Source organism: Macrobrachium rosenbergii, chromosome 26 (genome assembly GCF_040412425.1).
Source record: "Macrobrachium rosenbergii isolate ZJJX-2024 chromosome 26, ASM4041242v1, whole genome shotgun sequence".
Classification (NCBI taxonomy): domain Eukaryota; kingdom Metazoa; phylum Arthropoda; class Malacostraca; order Decapoda; family Palaemonidae; genus Macrobrachium; species Macrobrachium rosenbergii.
The window spans coordinates 1,251,639-1,268,507 of record NC_089766.1 but is presented as its reverse complement, the minus strand read 5'-3'; the positions used below and the strand labels follow the sequence as shown (position 1 = coordinate 1,268,507).

Sequence of the window (16,869 nt, the reverse complement as noted above, 5' to 3'; positions counted from 1 at the left end):
CATACATACACATACAAACACACTATATATATATATATATTATATATATTATATGTATATATGTATACATATATATACAGTATATATACATACATATATATATATATATATATATATATATATATATATATATATATATATATATATATATATATATATATATATATATATATATATGAAAGTAATTACACAATTACAGGTAATTACAGAGAAAGCAAAATCACATGGAGAGAGAGAGAGAGAGAGAGAGAGAGAGAGAGAGAGAGAGAGAGAAAGAGAAAAAGTGAGAGAGAGAGAGAGAGAGAGTGAAACTGCCAAAGAATTCAAGAGAGAGAGAGAGAGAGAGAAGAGAGAGAGAGAGAGAGAGAGAGAGAGAGAGAGAGAGAAACTATACCCAGCTACCTTATACAAGGAAATGTCTGGTTGTATTTAAGAGCTGTTTGTGCAAACAGTAACAAACGAACATAAACAAACAAACAACAAACAATATGGCCCGGGGTGGGCGTGGCCCCAAAAAATGGTACCTGCGACCCCATTATGGTAATGGGATTGATACATTATGCTGAAAGGGACAATTTTTTTTATTTTTTATTTTAATTTTTATCTTTTCTTGATCTACATTATGCTTCTCCAAGCCTTTCCTGAGAGAGAGAGAGAGAGAGAGAGAGAGAGAGAGAGAGAGAGAGAGAGAGAGAGAGAGAGGTTGACGAGTTGTTCCTGTCAAAAATTTGTAACTTGGATTTCCTACAAAAATTTCTTACTAATTCAGGAGATAATAAATTCCTCTCTCTCTCTCTCTGTATATATATATATATATATATACATATACATACACATACATACATACACAAACATACATAAACATACATACACACAAACACAGCCAGCAGCAACCGTGTTCTAAGTGTACAAATTTCTTGCCTTATAAGTAAGGGTCTTCATCATCGTGTACCTTATTAATTATAATTGCTTGTCTTTGCGTGCACTACACGATAAGACAGCCGTGTAATTCCGATATTAATTGCGTGCATAAAAGCACGGTTTGCCTTCGTGTGTGCGTGTGTGTGTGTGTGTATGATAAGGAAGTTTTTTTTTGGTCGTAATTGGTAAGGAAGTTTTTTTGGTCGTAATTACAGAGTTATATTATGCTAGTTGGTGCCAAATTCCTTTTTTACTTTACACAGGACAATGCAGTAGTGCTTTCTCTCTCTCTCTCTCTCTCTCTCTCTCTCTCTCTCTCTCTCTCTCTCTCTCTCTCATTACATTTCTTCTTTACACAGAATAATGCAGTAGTGTTTTCTCTCTCTCTCTCTCTCTGAGAAAATACTTTTCCTCTTTACAGAGAATAATGCAGTAGTGTCTCTCTCTCTCTCTCTCTCTTTATTCTCATTTCTATCTCTTTATGGCAGTTATCCCTCCCATTTCTATCTCTCTCTCTCTCTCTCTCTCTCTCTCTCTCTCTCTCTCTCTCTCCTAAAATACTTTTCTTCTTTACACAAAATAATGCAGTAGTATTCTCTCTCTCTCTCTCTCTCTCTATGCATAGGTCCCCTTCATTCTACGGCATTGCAGAATTCCCTAATGGCCTGTTCCACCTGCTCTCTCTCTCTCTCTCTCTCTCTCTCTCTCTCTCTCTCTCTCTCTCTCTCTCTCTCTCTCTCTCTCAATGGTATCAGTTTCGTCTGAACTCATAAACCGCCACTTAAAACGAGTGGGTGCTTGCAGTCGTATGCTTCGACCTCTGTCCTAACTTTTCGTGACCTGTGACCTTTTCGGGAATACTTACGTTAAGAGGGAAGTATTTAAATTGCTTTCTCTTAGAGAGAGAGAGAGAGAGAGAGAGAGAGAGAGAGAGAGAGAGAGAGAGAGAACAACACATGACTACATAATTCTAAAGAAATGGGGCATCATATATGAGAGAGAGAGAGAGAGAGAGAGAGAGAGAGAGAGAGAGAGAGAGAGAGAGAGAGAGAGAGAGAGCACCTTCAAACTAATTACCAGAAATCCTTTAATTTACTAAAAAAAAAAACAAACCCTAGTTTTTCATCAACTCATAAAAAAATCTTAATTACAGGAATATCACCTCATAAAAAAATTCTTACAGGAATATCACCTCATAAAAAAATCTTAATTACAGGAATATCACCAATTCCCAGGATCAAGAATCGTAGGAATGTTAACAATTCCAAGAATGGGGAACACTTGCCCATTCACAAGTGACAGACGTATCATTTATGTTCTTGGAATGACAAATATGAAGACTGACAGATAGACGTCGAACTAATAATATTGGCAGATCAGATCAAGTGGCACATGGGTTAAGGTCGCCACAGGGCATCAAGGAAGTTAAGGTTACAGGTCAGATCAGGGGGAAAAAGTGTGTCTTCCTTCTCCTGTAACCAGGAGACTGGGTGGACTCCATCCCACTGACATTAAGCAAAGAATATAGGCCAAATCATCAATGAGTGGGCATTGGGTAATTGAGGACAAGGCGAAACCTAGAAATCACAGATCAATCTTAGTAAAATGCCATGGATTCTTAAGTACCAAATAACAGTAGGATCTCGTCCAGTAGTAGTAGGACTCTTAATATTCCCCCAAAGGCCACCTTTGCTAAGGAGGACACCCCTGACATTCCCAGAAGGCCCCTTCGCTAAGAAGGACTCCTGACACTCCCAGAAGGTCCTCTTTGCTAAGGAGGACTCCCCTGACATTCCCAGAAGGCCCCTTCGCTAAGAAGGACTCCTGACACTCCCAGAAGGTCCTCTTTGCCAAGGACGACTCCCCAAGACATTCCCCAAAGGCTCCTGACAATCCCAGAAGGTCCCCTTTGCTAAGAAGGACTCCTGACATTCCCCAAATGTCCCCTTTGCTTAGAAGGACTCCCCTGACATTCCCAGAAGGCCCCCTTGGCTAAGAAGCACTCCTGACATTCCCCAAAGGATCCCTTAACTAAGAAGGACTCCCCAAGACATTCCCCAAAGACCCCTTTGCTAAGAAGGACTCCTGACAATCCCAGAAGACCCCATTTGCTGAGAAGGACTCCCCTGACATTCTCAGAGGGCCCCATGTGCTAAGAAGGACTCCTGACAATCCCAGAAGGCCCCCCTTTGCTAAGAAGGACCTGACACTCCCAGGAGACCCCCTTGCTAAGAAGGACTCCTGACAATCCCAGAAGGCCCCCTTTGCTAAGGATGCTCCTGACAATCCCAGAAGGCCCCCTTTGCTAAGGATGCTCCTGACAATCCCAGAAGGCCCCATTTGCTAAGAAGGACTCCTGACAATCCCAGAAGACCCCTTTCCTGAGAAGGACTCCTGACACACTCAGAAGGTCCCCCTTGCTTTAAGAAGGACTCCTCCCCCCTCAGAATCCTACTCACCATATAAAACTTATCGAAGACGAAGGACACAGGATTGCCCTCATCGTCGAGTAGGACCTTCTCGACGGCATCGTTCGCCCCGATGACCTGATCTTCCCTGTCGACGGTTTCATCCACCTCCTCCAGGAGGCCATTCACTTCCTCCTTCTGCAGTTCGGGTTCCTCATCGTATTCCTCCATGATTATCAAATTGATTTCCTTTTTCACGCTTCTAAATTGTCCCACGTAACCAAACCACCTTACAACCAGTTCTCTTCAACCACAACCCAATCACAACCTCCTTAACAACCCAAATCTTGAAGACTGAATCTCTGACACACACTCTCTCCAAGGGGGGCACAGGAGCCAAACATTGTAACTCGACACGCCATTGGTCGGCGGGGATCGATGACGTCAGGACCAACTCGGCTTCCTATTGGTGGATGGCGGTGGATTTTGCGTCACTTTGCTCAATAGCTTAGAGCTTTATGAAGGCAGGCATTATGGTGTTTCCAGAGAGAGAGAGAGAGAGAGAGAGAGAGAGAGAGAGAGAGAGAGAGAGAGAGAGAGAGATTTGCAAAAGAGAACTGCCAAAAATTTACGAGAGAGAGAAAGGAGGAATAAAAAAGAGAGAGAGACAGCCAAAGAAGAGAGAGAGAGAGAGAGAGAGAGAGAGAGAGAGAGAGAGAGAGAGAGAGAGAGAGAGAGAGAGAGAAATTTGCAAAAAAAGAGAGAGAACAGCCAAAGAATTTATGAGAGAGAGAGAGAGAGAGAGAGAGAGAGAGAGAGAGAGAGAGAGAGAGAGAGAGAGAGAGAAACTCCTCACAACCCTTCAAGGCTTCCTGAAGAAACGATGACGTCATACTATTATAATGACGTCACAGCCATACACCTCACAATATGAGAGAAAATGAATTAACGAAACCACTCTCCTCAAGGTCCAGTACCCCACGCCCTCACCCACCTCACCTAACCTCACCCACCCACGTATTATCATCCACCCCACTTATTGTTCACCCACCTACCCATCTGCTCTTGCCGTCATACCAACCAACCCGACCACCCTTGACCCCAAAATATCTTTAGAATAACATCGTAAACTGAATTGCAGTGGAAGGGGGAGAGTCATTGTGGAATGGGTTGTTGGAGAGTCATTGGATTGGGGAGAAGAGTCATTGGAAGGGAGATAAGAGTCACTGGAAGGGAGATAAGTCATTGGAAGGGAGATGAGTCATTGGAAGGGAGATGAGTCACTGGAAGGGAGATAAGAGACCTTAGAAGGGAGATGAGTCACTGACAGGGGAAGTGTCATTAGAAGGGAGATAAGAGTCACTGAAAGGGGGTATGAGTCATTGGAAGGGGGAGAAGAGTCACTGTAAGGAAGAAGAGTCATTGGAAGGGATATAAGTCATTGGAAGACGGAGAACAGTCATTGGAAGGGAGAATAGTCATTGGAAGGGGAGAAGAGTCATTGGAAGAGGGAGAAGAGTCACTGGAAGGGGGAGAAGAGTCATTGGAAGGGAGAAGAGTCATTGGAAAGGAAAGAAGATTCATTGAAAGGGAGATAAGAGTCATTAGAAGGAAAAGGAGTCATTGGAAGGGAGAAGATTCATTGAAAGGGAGAAGAGTCATTGAAAGGGAGCAGAGTCACTGGAAGGGGGAGAAGAGTCATTGGAAGGGAAAGAAGAGTCATTGGAAGGGAAAGAAGAGTCACTGGAAGGGGGGAGAGTCACTGAAAAAGGGAGTGAGTCATAGATAGGAATGGAGTGACTCACTGAAAGGAGGGAATGAGTCGCGGAAAGCAAGGTATTATGAGTCACTGAGAGAAAGAGAGAATTTATCCCCAAAATAACAACTTAATCGAGAGAGAGAGAGAGAGAGAGAGAGAGAGAGAGAGAGAGAGAGAGAGAGAGAGAGAGAGAGAGAGAGAGAGAGAGAGAGACTCAATCCATCAGCCAAAAGTGTCTTATCCAGCCTATCAAGAACACGTGACGTTTCTCCAGTCACAAAAGGTCAAGAGGTCATCCTTTGCCTGTTATTGAGCATAAACAGGGACTCTGATTTGTACAGGGGGATAATAATAATAATAATAATAATAATAATAATAATAATAATAATAATAATAATAAAAATAATAATAATAATAAAAGTTACTAAAAATAAAAATAGTAATAGTCATAACAATAACAAAAAAATAATAAAAATAATAAAAAAGTGAGGAATAACAATAATACAAAGAATAGTAATAATAACAAAATAATAATAATAATAATAATAATAATAATAATAATAATAATAATAACAACAACACCACAAAACTCCAAACCGCCCATTGACACCCATAAACTGGAATATATCACGAACCCCACCCCCCACGTCTCTCTCTCTCTCTCTCTCGCTACTTCGCAAAATCAATGCGCCTCCACGAATCTTGATAATTCGTGGACACGAATCACCTCATTCGTGTCTCGGTAAAGCCCGGAACTTCCTCTCTTTGATGTGCCGAAGCCTAAATATTTCAGCACGTGATAATTTTTTAATATTCTTTTTTTGTTTTTTTGAAGCTGACGTTAAATATCGGCAGATGAGATCACCGGAAGTGTAAGGTGATTGGTGGAAGGTCTGGCTGGTTGCTCTCGACCAATCAGGGGGTCAGAGTCCAGGCCTATCTGGACCAATCGGCAGCATTGGATATCAAAAATGAAGTCTTTTCTTTTTTTTATTAGTATTTTTCTTTTATTTACTTTACAATTAAACGTCTTCATAATCGTAATAATAATTTTATCAATATATTCATCAATGAGCCATAAATATGAATCATTAATAAATAAAAATGATTTAAATAATCACATTTATAATGAGATACATTACCGTAAAGTTCTCCCAAATAAGAGAAATTTTTTATTCAATTATTTTTCTTTTATTTATGCCAAGTAAATTTCTTCATAATCCCCAAAAATACTTTTATTAATAACCTAACTGTACCAATAAACTATAAAATAAATTTTTGAAACAATAATAAACACAATAATAGTAATAAACTCGTTACTTTTATACCGCAAAAGAATTCCCCGAGTCGATGCAATATTTTTTTGTTTACATTCCAGCTGTCAGTGGTCAGTGAAGCGTTGCCACGCCTTACGACAGCGGCGTTGCCACGTTTCTCTCCTTTTCACTGAGCTTATTGGAGGTCATCTGATTTTGTTTGATATAATAATAATAATAATAATAATAATAATAATAATAATAATAATAATAATAATAATAATAATAATAATAATAAAATAATTTTTGTTTTATAATAATAATAATAATAATAATAATAATAATAATAATAATAATGATGATGATGTGTAGGCATACAAAATAGTATATTTCATTTGACCAGTGATTCAGCGAGAGAGAGAGAGAGAGAGAGAGAGAGAGAGAGAGAGAGAGAGAGAGAGAGAGAGAATCTCTTTCATCAGACCAGTGGCTCAGAGAGAGAGAGAGAGAGAGAGAGAGAGAGAGAGAGAGAGAGAGAGAGAGAGAGAGAGAATCTCTTTCATCAGACCAGTGGCTCAGAGAGAGAGAGAGAGAGAGAGAGAGAGAGAGAGAGAGAGAGAGAGAGAGAGTCAGGATACGGTGTCCCCTACTTGAGCAAACGTGCTGACTCTGCCGATTTTGTTTTGTCAACGGATTTTCCAAAAACAAAACAGGAAATTCATGCATTGGCTATTATATATGTGTGTGTATACATATATATATAATCACCACAAATAGCTTTAAATCAATTATAAACACCTAGAAAAGCCTCATTCAAAAACAGCAACCCCAACTAGGGATCAAGCAAAAAAAAAAAGACACCAAAATCATAAGTACACGGTGGTCAGTCAACTGTAGCACACCACAACCAAAGTGAAAAAATAGAAGGATGCGTCCCCCAAAGTAGGACTCCCAAGGCCACATTTAAAAGGACTCGACAGATCCTACTATACCGTCAGTCGCAAAACCACAGGAAGTCCTGTGAATAGGGAGGCGAGGGAGAGGAGGGGGAGGGGGAGGGGTAGAAGAGGGAGGGAGGGAGGGAGGGGGGTTGTAGGATCTTATGGCTGGAATCCTTCAAGGTCATCGCCGCAGGATATCTACGCTGATGAATCCTACAGCCTTCCCGGGCGGGTGTTATCTATCTCAGTGTAAGATGCTGTGGTTGATTTTGATGTGATGTTAAGTTGAATGGCTACAAAATCTTGTAAATACTGTAGAAATATGGCTACAAAATTTTGTAGATATTGTAGAAATATAATGGCAACAAAATCGTGTAGATATTTTAGTAATAGAAGTGATGAAACAGCTACAAAATCTTGTAGATATTGAAGAAATATGGCTAACAAATTTTGTAGATATTGTAGAAATATAATGGCTACAAAATCCTGTAGATATTTTAGTACTCTTTGTAGTAAAGCAGCTACATACTCTTGTTGATACTGTAAAATATAATGGCAACAAAATCGTGTAGATATTTTAGTAATAGAAGTGATGAAACGGCTAAAAATCTTGTAGATATTGTAGAAATATAACAGCTACAAAATCATGTAGATATTTTAGTACTCTTTGTAGTAAAACAGCTACATACTCTTGTAGATACTGTAGAAATATAATGGCTACAAAATCTCGCAGATATTTTAGTAATAGCTGTATAAAAACCGCTACAAAATCTTGTAGATATTTTAGTATTAGTTGTAGTAAAACTCCTACACACTCTTGTAGATAGTTGTTGTAGAAAATCAGCTACAAAATCTTTGTAGATATTTCAGCGATAGTTGTAGAAAACAACCTCAAAATCTTGTAGATATTGTAGTAATATTTACAGAAAACAACTACAAAACCTTGTAGATATTTTGGTTTTAGTTGTAGTAAAACCCCTGCATACGCTTGTAGACATTGTAGTAGAAATTCATCTACAAAATCTTGTAGACTCTGTAGCAATATTTGTAATTTTTTAACTCTCGATCAAAAGAGTTTTCTCTATCTCTCTCTCTGAATGCATTTATTCAGATGAATACTGCGTGCTTGCGCGCGCGCTTCAGAGCGCCAAATTGAGCAAGCCATCAAGAGGCAGGAAGTTTGTGCTACGCTTCAATGAGAGAGAGAGAGAAGAGAGAGAGAGAGAGAGAGAGAGAGAGAGAGAGAGAGACTAATTTTTTGTTTATATCAAACTATTATTATCTAATTTAAATATGGGTGTAATTTCAGCTTATTAACATGCCAACTGGCGAGAGAGAGAGAGAGAGAGAGAGAGAGAGAGAGAGAGAGAGAGAGAGAGAGAGAGAGAGAGAGAGAGAGAGATTAATTCTAATATATTATAATCAATAATTATCTAATTTAAATATGGATATAATTTTAACTTATGTCACCTAGAGAGAGAGAGAGAGAGAGAGAGAGAGAGAGAGAGAGAGAGAGAGAGAGAGAGAGAGAGAGAGATTCAAGCCTTACAAAACCGTGAATTAAAGAGACAAAAATCGTTTCTGGCGTCACAAAAACGATGGTCACCGAAAAACAAACCTCAGGAAAAAATCACAAAAACACCTGGCATAAGGCCCCTAAGTGAAACCCCGCGAGATTCATTCAAAAACCCACGGGGAAAAAAAAAGTAAAAAATGCGCCGAAGAATCGAGTTTTCTGCACATCGTACAATCAAGGCCACCGAAAACAGATCTATCTTTCGGTGGTCTCGGTATAATTCTGTATGACCCGCGGCCCATGAAACTTTAGCCACGGCCTGGTGGAGGCCTGTCCTATTTCGCTGCCAGACACACGATTATGGCCAACTTTAACATTAAATAAAATAAAAACTACTGAGGCTAGAGGGCTGCAATTTGCTATGTTTGATGCCTGGAGGGTGGACAATCAACATCCCAATTTGCAGCCCTCTAGCCTCAGCAGTTTTTAAGATCCGAGGGCGGACAGAAAAGTGCGGACAGAAAAAGTGCGGACAGAAAAAGTGCTGCCAAAAAAAAAAAATGCCTACCAGAAAAAAACTGCTCCCAGAAAAAAAAAGCGCAGACGACCAGACAAACCCCGCCACAACAGTGACCTTTTCCCAGAAAACCAAAAACAGCCCAAAAACCTACCGTATTCACCAAGAGAGTCCTGACCATAATCCTACCAGGCTCGAAAAGAGCCGCAGCGAAGGAACTCGGCATCCTCCTGCGAGTAGGATGATTCTCCAGGCATCCTACGAAGGCAGGATTCCCGACAGAGACTGATTTAGCTTTTCGGCGGCGTCCAGAGACACACACACACAAAAAGGACCCTCAGAAATCAGTCACCGTGACAGAGGTTTCAGAAAATAGCAAAAAATAAAAGATTTTTTTTTTTTAAGGTCGGTTCGCAAGAGTGATTGTCGTCTGCTATAATTATCTAGTGGTTCTTCTTCGTCATTCAGATGATGATTAGAGTAAGTGATAATTGGTGAGAGTGAGATTATATAATTATATCATTTTTATGTAGGTATTATGTAAATACATCTATATGTGTGTATATATAACATTTATATGTATGTATATGCATATATGTGTGTGTATATATATATATATATATATATATATATATATATATATATATATATATATATATAGAGAGAGAGAGAGAGAGAGAGAGAGAGAGAGAGAGAGAGAGAGAGAGAGAGAGAGAGAGAGAGAGAGAGTCATAAATCAAAACTAATAACTAATTATCTCTAATCATCTTTACTTCTATCACAACTACAAAACATCTCATTTAAATGCGATTTTAACTTATTAATTATATTATCGAGAGAGAGAGAGAGAGAGAGAGAGAGAGAGAGAGAGAGATACATTCACTACACACCTATAAACACACAAACTCACCCCAACATGTATACAAATTGTCGCCAACAAACATACCTCAGATTACAATATATACAAAATAACAACATAAAAAAATTAATTACAAAATAGCAACGGTTGAATTACAGCCATTACAGCGAGGTCTCACGACCGCGCATGCGCAAAGTCTCGCCTTCATTTGTCAGATATAACGAAGAAGATTCTTGCGGTTTATTCTCAATGGGCCAAGGGCGGTTTCTCTTCGATTTGGCGTCCCCATAGAATCGATCGCGTGATTTTCCAGAATCATCTGCTAATAAAAGGCTAGACTCATTCTCCCATGAGCCTACGATCTTGGCTTCCCATAGAGTCGATCACGTGATTTCCCAGCGTTATCTAGTTATAACATATTCTCTTCTAAATTCTCTTCAATTTGGCGTTCCCTGAGAATCGATCCCGTGATTTTCCGGAATCACCTGGTTGCTATAAAAGGCTAGATTCATTTTCCCATGAGTCTACGATCTTGGCTTCCCACAGAATCGATCCCGTGATTTTCCAGAATCATCTGGTAATAAGTCTAAGCTCAAATTCTCCCATGAGTCTACAACGAAGCCTCGTTATAATTGTCGTTATGCCGTTTTCAACAGTTTGAAAATACGTCCGGTGAGTGCTCATCGATGAAAATAACGGTATTGACGGTTGAAAAAAAAGGTATATAGCCTTCAATTAACATAAATAACTCGGTGTCATTGAGAAAACATTATTTTAATCGTAATTTGCAAACCGTACCTTTTGGTACGTGGAGTTATCCTACTGCGCATGCGTACAATAACGTCATTGGCGGCTAAAAACGGTATACAGTCATTATAATATAAATAACTTCGTTTTACTAAGAAAAAATTATTTAAAAATCAATTTACAAACCGCAGCAGCCCTTCCGTAAATGGTGCTACTGCGCATGCGTATATAGTGACGTAATCGACTGACTAGGCTAAAAAAATATACATTTAATAATAAACAACGTATTGATTCAAGGTACAAGAAGCAGATTTAGACCAATTTCACGACATGATTAAAACACTTCGTCTTTTTTTGTGAGGGGGGGGGAGGGACCTGGGCCAACCAATTACGAAATTTCTTGGGAATTTAGGGTGTCTGTAAAAGAGAGAGAGAGAGAGAGAGAGAGAGAGAGAGAGAGAGAGAGAGAGAGAGAGAGAGAGAATTCCCAGACATTGACTTCTGTATTGATAAAGCAATAACGCGTACTTGGCACCTTCATGTAATCTTGCTTCAACCGTTGAATTAACCAAAAGAACCGGAAATACCTCCAATTCCCCCCACCCCTTTCTCCCCTGAAGGAGGAGGAGGAGGGGATAAGTAATACCTCATCCTTCCCCCTCCTTGACTTGTTTCTAAAAAAGTAAAATAAAATAAAAATGTAAAAGGGAAATAATCTTCTGAGATCAAGGCCGTGAGACACTTCTGTCTCAGAGAGAGAGAGAGAGAGAGAGAGAGAGAGAGAGAGAGAGAGAGTTCGAATAACCGAGGCTGTTATTCTGCGTAATTAAAAATTACTTGACCCAAATAACACAATGCCAGTCAATATCAACCTAAATTTTGCTACTGATCAAATCAAAAACTACAAATATTATTGTATTTTAATAATTCACATTTTTTTCTATCTGTTTATTTATTTATTCTATTTTTTTTCCTTTTTAACTAAGTGATCTCTTCTTTCTATATTCTCCATTCCCTTCTGTTACTTCTTTCTGACGAACACCATATTCTTCTTTGGAAGCTTAAAAGAACTTCAAGTCTTCATCTTCTGAATAATAATAATAATAATAATAATAATAATAATAATAATAATAATAATAATAATAATAATAATAATGCTGGAAGCCTGTCTAAAACATGTAGTGATTTTCCTTCAGTTTACGAAAGGATTATAAAAATTTAATGCATTTTGAAACATGAAAATATGACGAACTTGTGGCTATGAGATATACTTTTCAGAGCACCTGGTCTTGGGTACATGAGTGGGCCTTTTGAAGTACATATACTTATCTATTAAGTATGTATAGTCAAACTTGATGAGTTACTTACGGTATCCGACACACACTACATTCCTTGTACTCAATTTGAGTCATGAATCCTTATCGTTTCACACGACAATTCAATAGCTTTACAAAGTCCCACTTTAGATAAGTTTCTTTGTAATATGTTTATATCAGGTGGACAGGAAACTTTTATCAGTTATATATTGGGGTATGTGATAGCAATTCAGATTAACTTTATAACTTGCGTGATTAGCAGTATTTTTGTATGCTATTTTTAAACTCTATTGTGACAGATGTTGTATGTATTTATGTATGTATGTATGTATGTATGTGTGTACGTATGTATGTCCTGCTATTTTCAAACTGGGACAGATATTGTATGTATGTACATATGTATGTATGTCATTATGCTATTTTCAAACTCTAGATATGTATGTATGTATATATGTATGTATATCCTTATGCTATTTTCAAACTCTGTAATAGATATGTATGTATGTATGTATGTATGTATGTATGTAAGTGTAGTAAGGTATGGTATATAGTATAAATTATAAACAAACAAATTCAGACCCAGATACAATACAAATTTCCACCACAATATTCCCAGTCCCGGGACTCAAGGCCCACTACATCTCCCTAACCAGATTCTGGTTCCGACAAAAACAAGGAATGGGCGGAATGCCCATTACTCCCAACACGGCTACCCAACTCCCACCTCGTGAACAGTACGGTTTAACTTCCCTAACCCTCCTCCAATACAATAATATGGTTTTCATGACACTAACTCCATCGTCTTCCATACCTTTATCTTCGATCTATTTCTCTTGCTAATGTTCATGGCAGGTAGGTCTGCCCCATACTTTAATTCCTTCTCTCGAAAACAAGTGGCCCTCGTAACTGATCTTGGCAACTGTTACTATTCTATCCCAAGCTCTATCAAACCATTTCTCTCGTGTAAGTTGACAGTAGGTAGGTCTGCCCACACTTGACACTTAACTCCTCATGTCGACTACAAGTGGCCCTCATGACTTAATCTCTGCAACTGTTATTATTCTATCCCACCATATGCCCACTCTCACTCGCACTCCAGACCCAACATCTTAGTCCAATTAGGGTAATCATCTCTGGGCAACTGGTTTGAGTCTATCCCTCCAATTCTCCACCCCATTGACCTCTTCCCCTAAAACATTCTTTTGACTCAATCTTTTGCCCATCCCAATGCCCCTTCCATTTTCCTTCTAGTTGGGCAAATATTCTGATTGCAATCCTATCCAATCCTCCAGCTATATCCTGACTCAAATCCCTTTCCTTCTCAACGCAAACAAACAAAAAAAAACAAAAAAATAACTGAAAAAAACAAATAAAAAAAAAATTCAAAACAAACAGGCCATGTCCTAACTGAAAGCCCCTTGCCTTCTCGGCACAAACAAATAAAAAAAAAATTCAAAACAAACAGGCCAAGTCCTAACACAAATCTCTTCCCTTCTCGTCAGCACAAACATACGAGAACAAACTTCAAACAAACACAAAACAAACCAGTCATTTAAGCATGTCAAGACACTCGGTGCCACAAGAGCATCTGTCATCGCTTAATCAGTGCCTGTCACGTTCAGTGATAAATCTAAGTGTGTGGGAATGTGGCTCTCTGGGGTTGTATATTTCTTAAGGAGGTGGACTCAGTTTTGTTATGATAAAATGTATTTTATATACTAATGGGAATCCTGAAATTTAGTTTTTATTAATATAAAGTTTATTGCCTGTCCATTGCTGTTTGTCAAAAGTTTATCCAGTCTGCATCACATTCATCGAAAATCAACAAACACTAAATTAAAAGATCCTTCATTTTACACCAACACTAAAAACTCATACATAAAAGGAATGCTGATTTACGTTTCAACACTACATAGCTCAATTCTTCACCCACAGAGCCTTCCCATTCATGTGGATTCTGAAACAGTTGCCTTCCCCCCATTTCCAAGTTCCTGAATTCTCTCCCAGATCCCTAAACCTTATCCAGTCTGCATCAAATTCATTGAAAATCAACAAGCACTAAATTAAAAGATTCTTCCTTTTACACCAACACTAAAAACTCATACATCAAAGGAATGCTGATTTACGTTTCAACACTACATAGCTCAATTCTTCACCCACAGAGCCTTCCCATTCATGTGGATTCTGAAACAATTGCTTTTCCTCCATTTCCAAGTTCCTGAATCCTCTCCCAGATTCCTACAACCAAGTTTTTTTTCCACTTCTAACACCACTCTTTTCCTCCAGGTCCTGGGAAGGTTATGGTAGTGGGTTGCCTTTCAAAAGGCCTTTGCATAAAGATATTTTTTCATCTAGTACATCTTTCCCAACATCAGACTTCGAAGACCACTAGAAGCCTTGTTAGGAAATTGCACAATGAATTAACCATCGACAATATACTGGGCCACATCATTCCAGTTTTGGAAGTTTAGACAACTAAAATCAGACTGATAGTGAATTCACAACCAGATTTCAACATCAACTACATACTGGGCCACATCATTCTTGTACCAGAAGTTTATGCAAAACTATAATTACAGTAAAATGATTGCGTATTCACAACACGATTTGCAACACAGTCCCAAACTTTCCATGTTGCAAATAATTCCCGGAGTCTTATAGCACAGTATTCAGAGAAATCTCTTTTCACAGAAGCTGAAACAAAAAACCTGTAGACCTTAAACCTACCTTTACCATCCAATCTACGCACAACAGATGCTCCGTAACACTTGTTTAATATAAAGATACAAATACGTTCCAAACAGGTACTCACCCTGAACACAGAGTGGGCCGGGGTGATTCTCTGGCGTTGCATGCTGTCCCCTCCCTTGCCGAAGAGGCGATTTCGGAGGTGGTAGGCGCCCTTCGTCATGAAGGAGTTGATGAGGGAACCTGACAAAAAGAAAGAAATGGAGATTTTGTCGTTAAGGTGCGAAAGATAACTGGAAACATGCTTTTAAATTAGTCACTTCTAATGCTTTGCTTCAAAAGTACTTTACTGGGTTAATTCTCTCTCTCTCTCTCTCTCTCTCTCTCTCTCTCTCACTTCATATCAAGAGACCAATTTTTCCCCCCCCCAAAAAAAACCTGTCGACAGACTAAGTTCTTTTTCTCTAGATATACATCTTCCATAAGTTAAGTCTACCTTAGTTTTACCAGACCACTTGAGCTGATTAACAGCTCTCCTATGGCTGGCCCGAAGGATTAGACTTATTTAACATGGCTAAGAACCAACTGGTTACTTAGCAACGGGACCTCCAGCTTATTGTGGAATCCGAACCACATTATAGCGAGAAATGAATTTCTATCACCAAAAATAAATTCCTCTAACTCTTCATTAGCCGGCCGGAGAGTCGAACTCGCGCCTAACGAGTGCAAGGCCACAACTCTGCCGACTCGCCCAAGGAAGAGCTTAAATGACATTCTGGGACTTCCCTTCCCACCTCATATTGTACCAATACCTTTAACACACTCAAAAACCCTCCATACTGCAGCTGATTGCAAACCCGCAAGATATGTGTAGTTTCCTTGACTCTTTCAAGTGTATGTGTAGTTTACTGGAAGCAAAACTATTCATTTTTAACTCATTTGCATCTACGGACCTTTGGATTTCAATGAGCGATGCTTACCTGCATCAGGCAGAATGCGATGTTTCGAAGGATCAACATGACTCTGGGTCAGGTTCTCCAAAACCTCACCATCTTCCGTCTTGGAGAATTGGTTTCCCCTACAGAGTGGGTAATACAAGGTTGGGAATCAGTGTTAATCACTGGACATTTGTCTGTAGAATCATGCAATGCTATTTTGCTTAGTCCATAGATATGTCACTAGTTAAAATGAGGAACTTCAAGTTTTGAATACCTAAGGGAAATACTTTATTGAAAAAAATCGTGACGATCATGGAACTCAAAACTAAATAGCAAAGGCTCAAATAAGATGGTTACCTGTATCAGTCAATATGAGAACATACTTAACAAAATCAGTGAAAAAGTCTGAACTCTACATTATGATTTTATATGTTAATTATGAACATAAACTAAAGAAATTTAGAACTCAAATTATACTTATTATAATGATACTTAACAGTAAATGAAAATTACAAAATAAATAAATCTTATAAATTCAGTTTTGAATTCTCCAATTTTCCTCAAAGAGAAAAAAATACTTAGAGTTATGCAATTAAATCTTCGTGAATGTAAAAAGTATCACTGATCATGTGATATTTCACGACACGAAAATGTACGTCAATCAAGTGACCACAAGATGTGAATCTATAATTAAGTAGATGATTATGGCAGTGATAAATTATTGAAAACTGAACTATGGTACCATAACAATGAAACGCATTAAATGTCACAGTTGATGACAGGATTACGTACAGAGAATGATGATGAGTTGATGCTGTCAGTCAGATGTCAATACATGAGGTCACATGTCAAGTCCTTTTGGCATAAAGTGTAACAGTTGTTCATTCATCTGAATGTAACACAAATTAAAATATTAAAACAACAGTACTCAACTAATTCTCTAATACTGAAAAGACAAAACACAAAAAATACAAATTACATTAAATGTCCAGCTTTCTTACAC

The 16,869-nt window shown here is 38.6% G+C and overlaps 1 protein-coding gene across 1 annotated transcript in view; it reads right to left on the bottom strand.

The window, feature by feature from the left end:
- The window catches only part of LOC136852678 (calpain-A-like), an 84,110-nt gene that overhangs the window by 40,837 nt on the left and 26,404 nt on the right, over positions 1 to 16,869 (bottom strand). Inside the window, 2 exon segments of the mRNA XM_067127590.1 lie at positions 15,053 to 15,171; positions 15,909 to 16,006. Of these exon segments, the coding sequence (XP_066983691.1) occupies positions 15,053 to 15,171; positions 15,909 to 16,006 (217 nt within the window).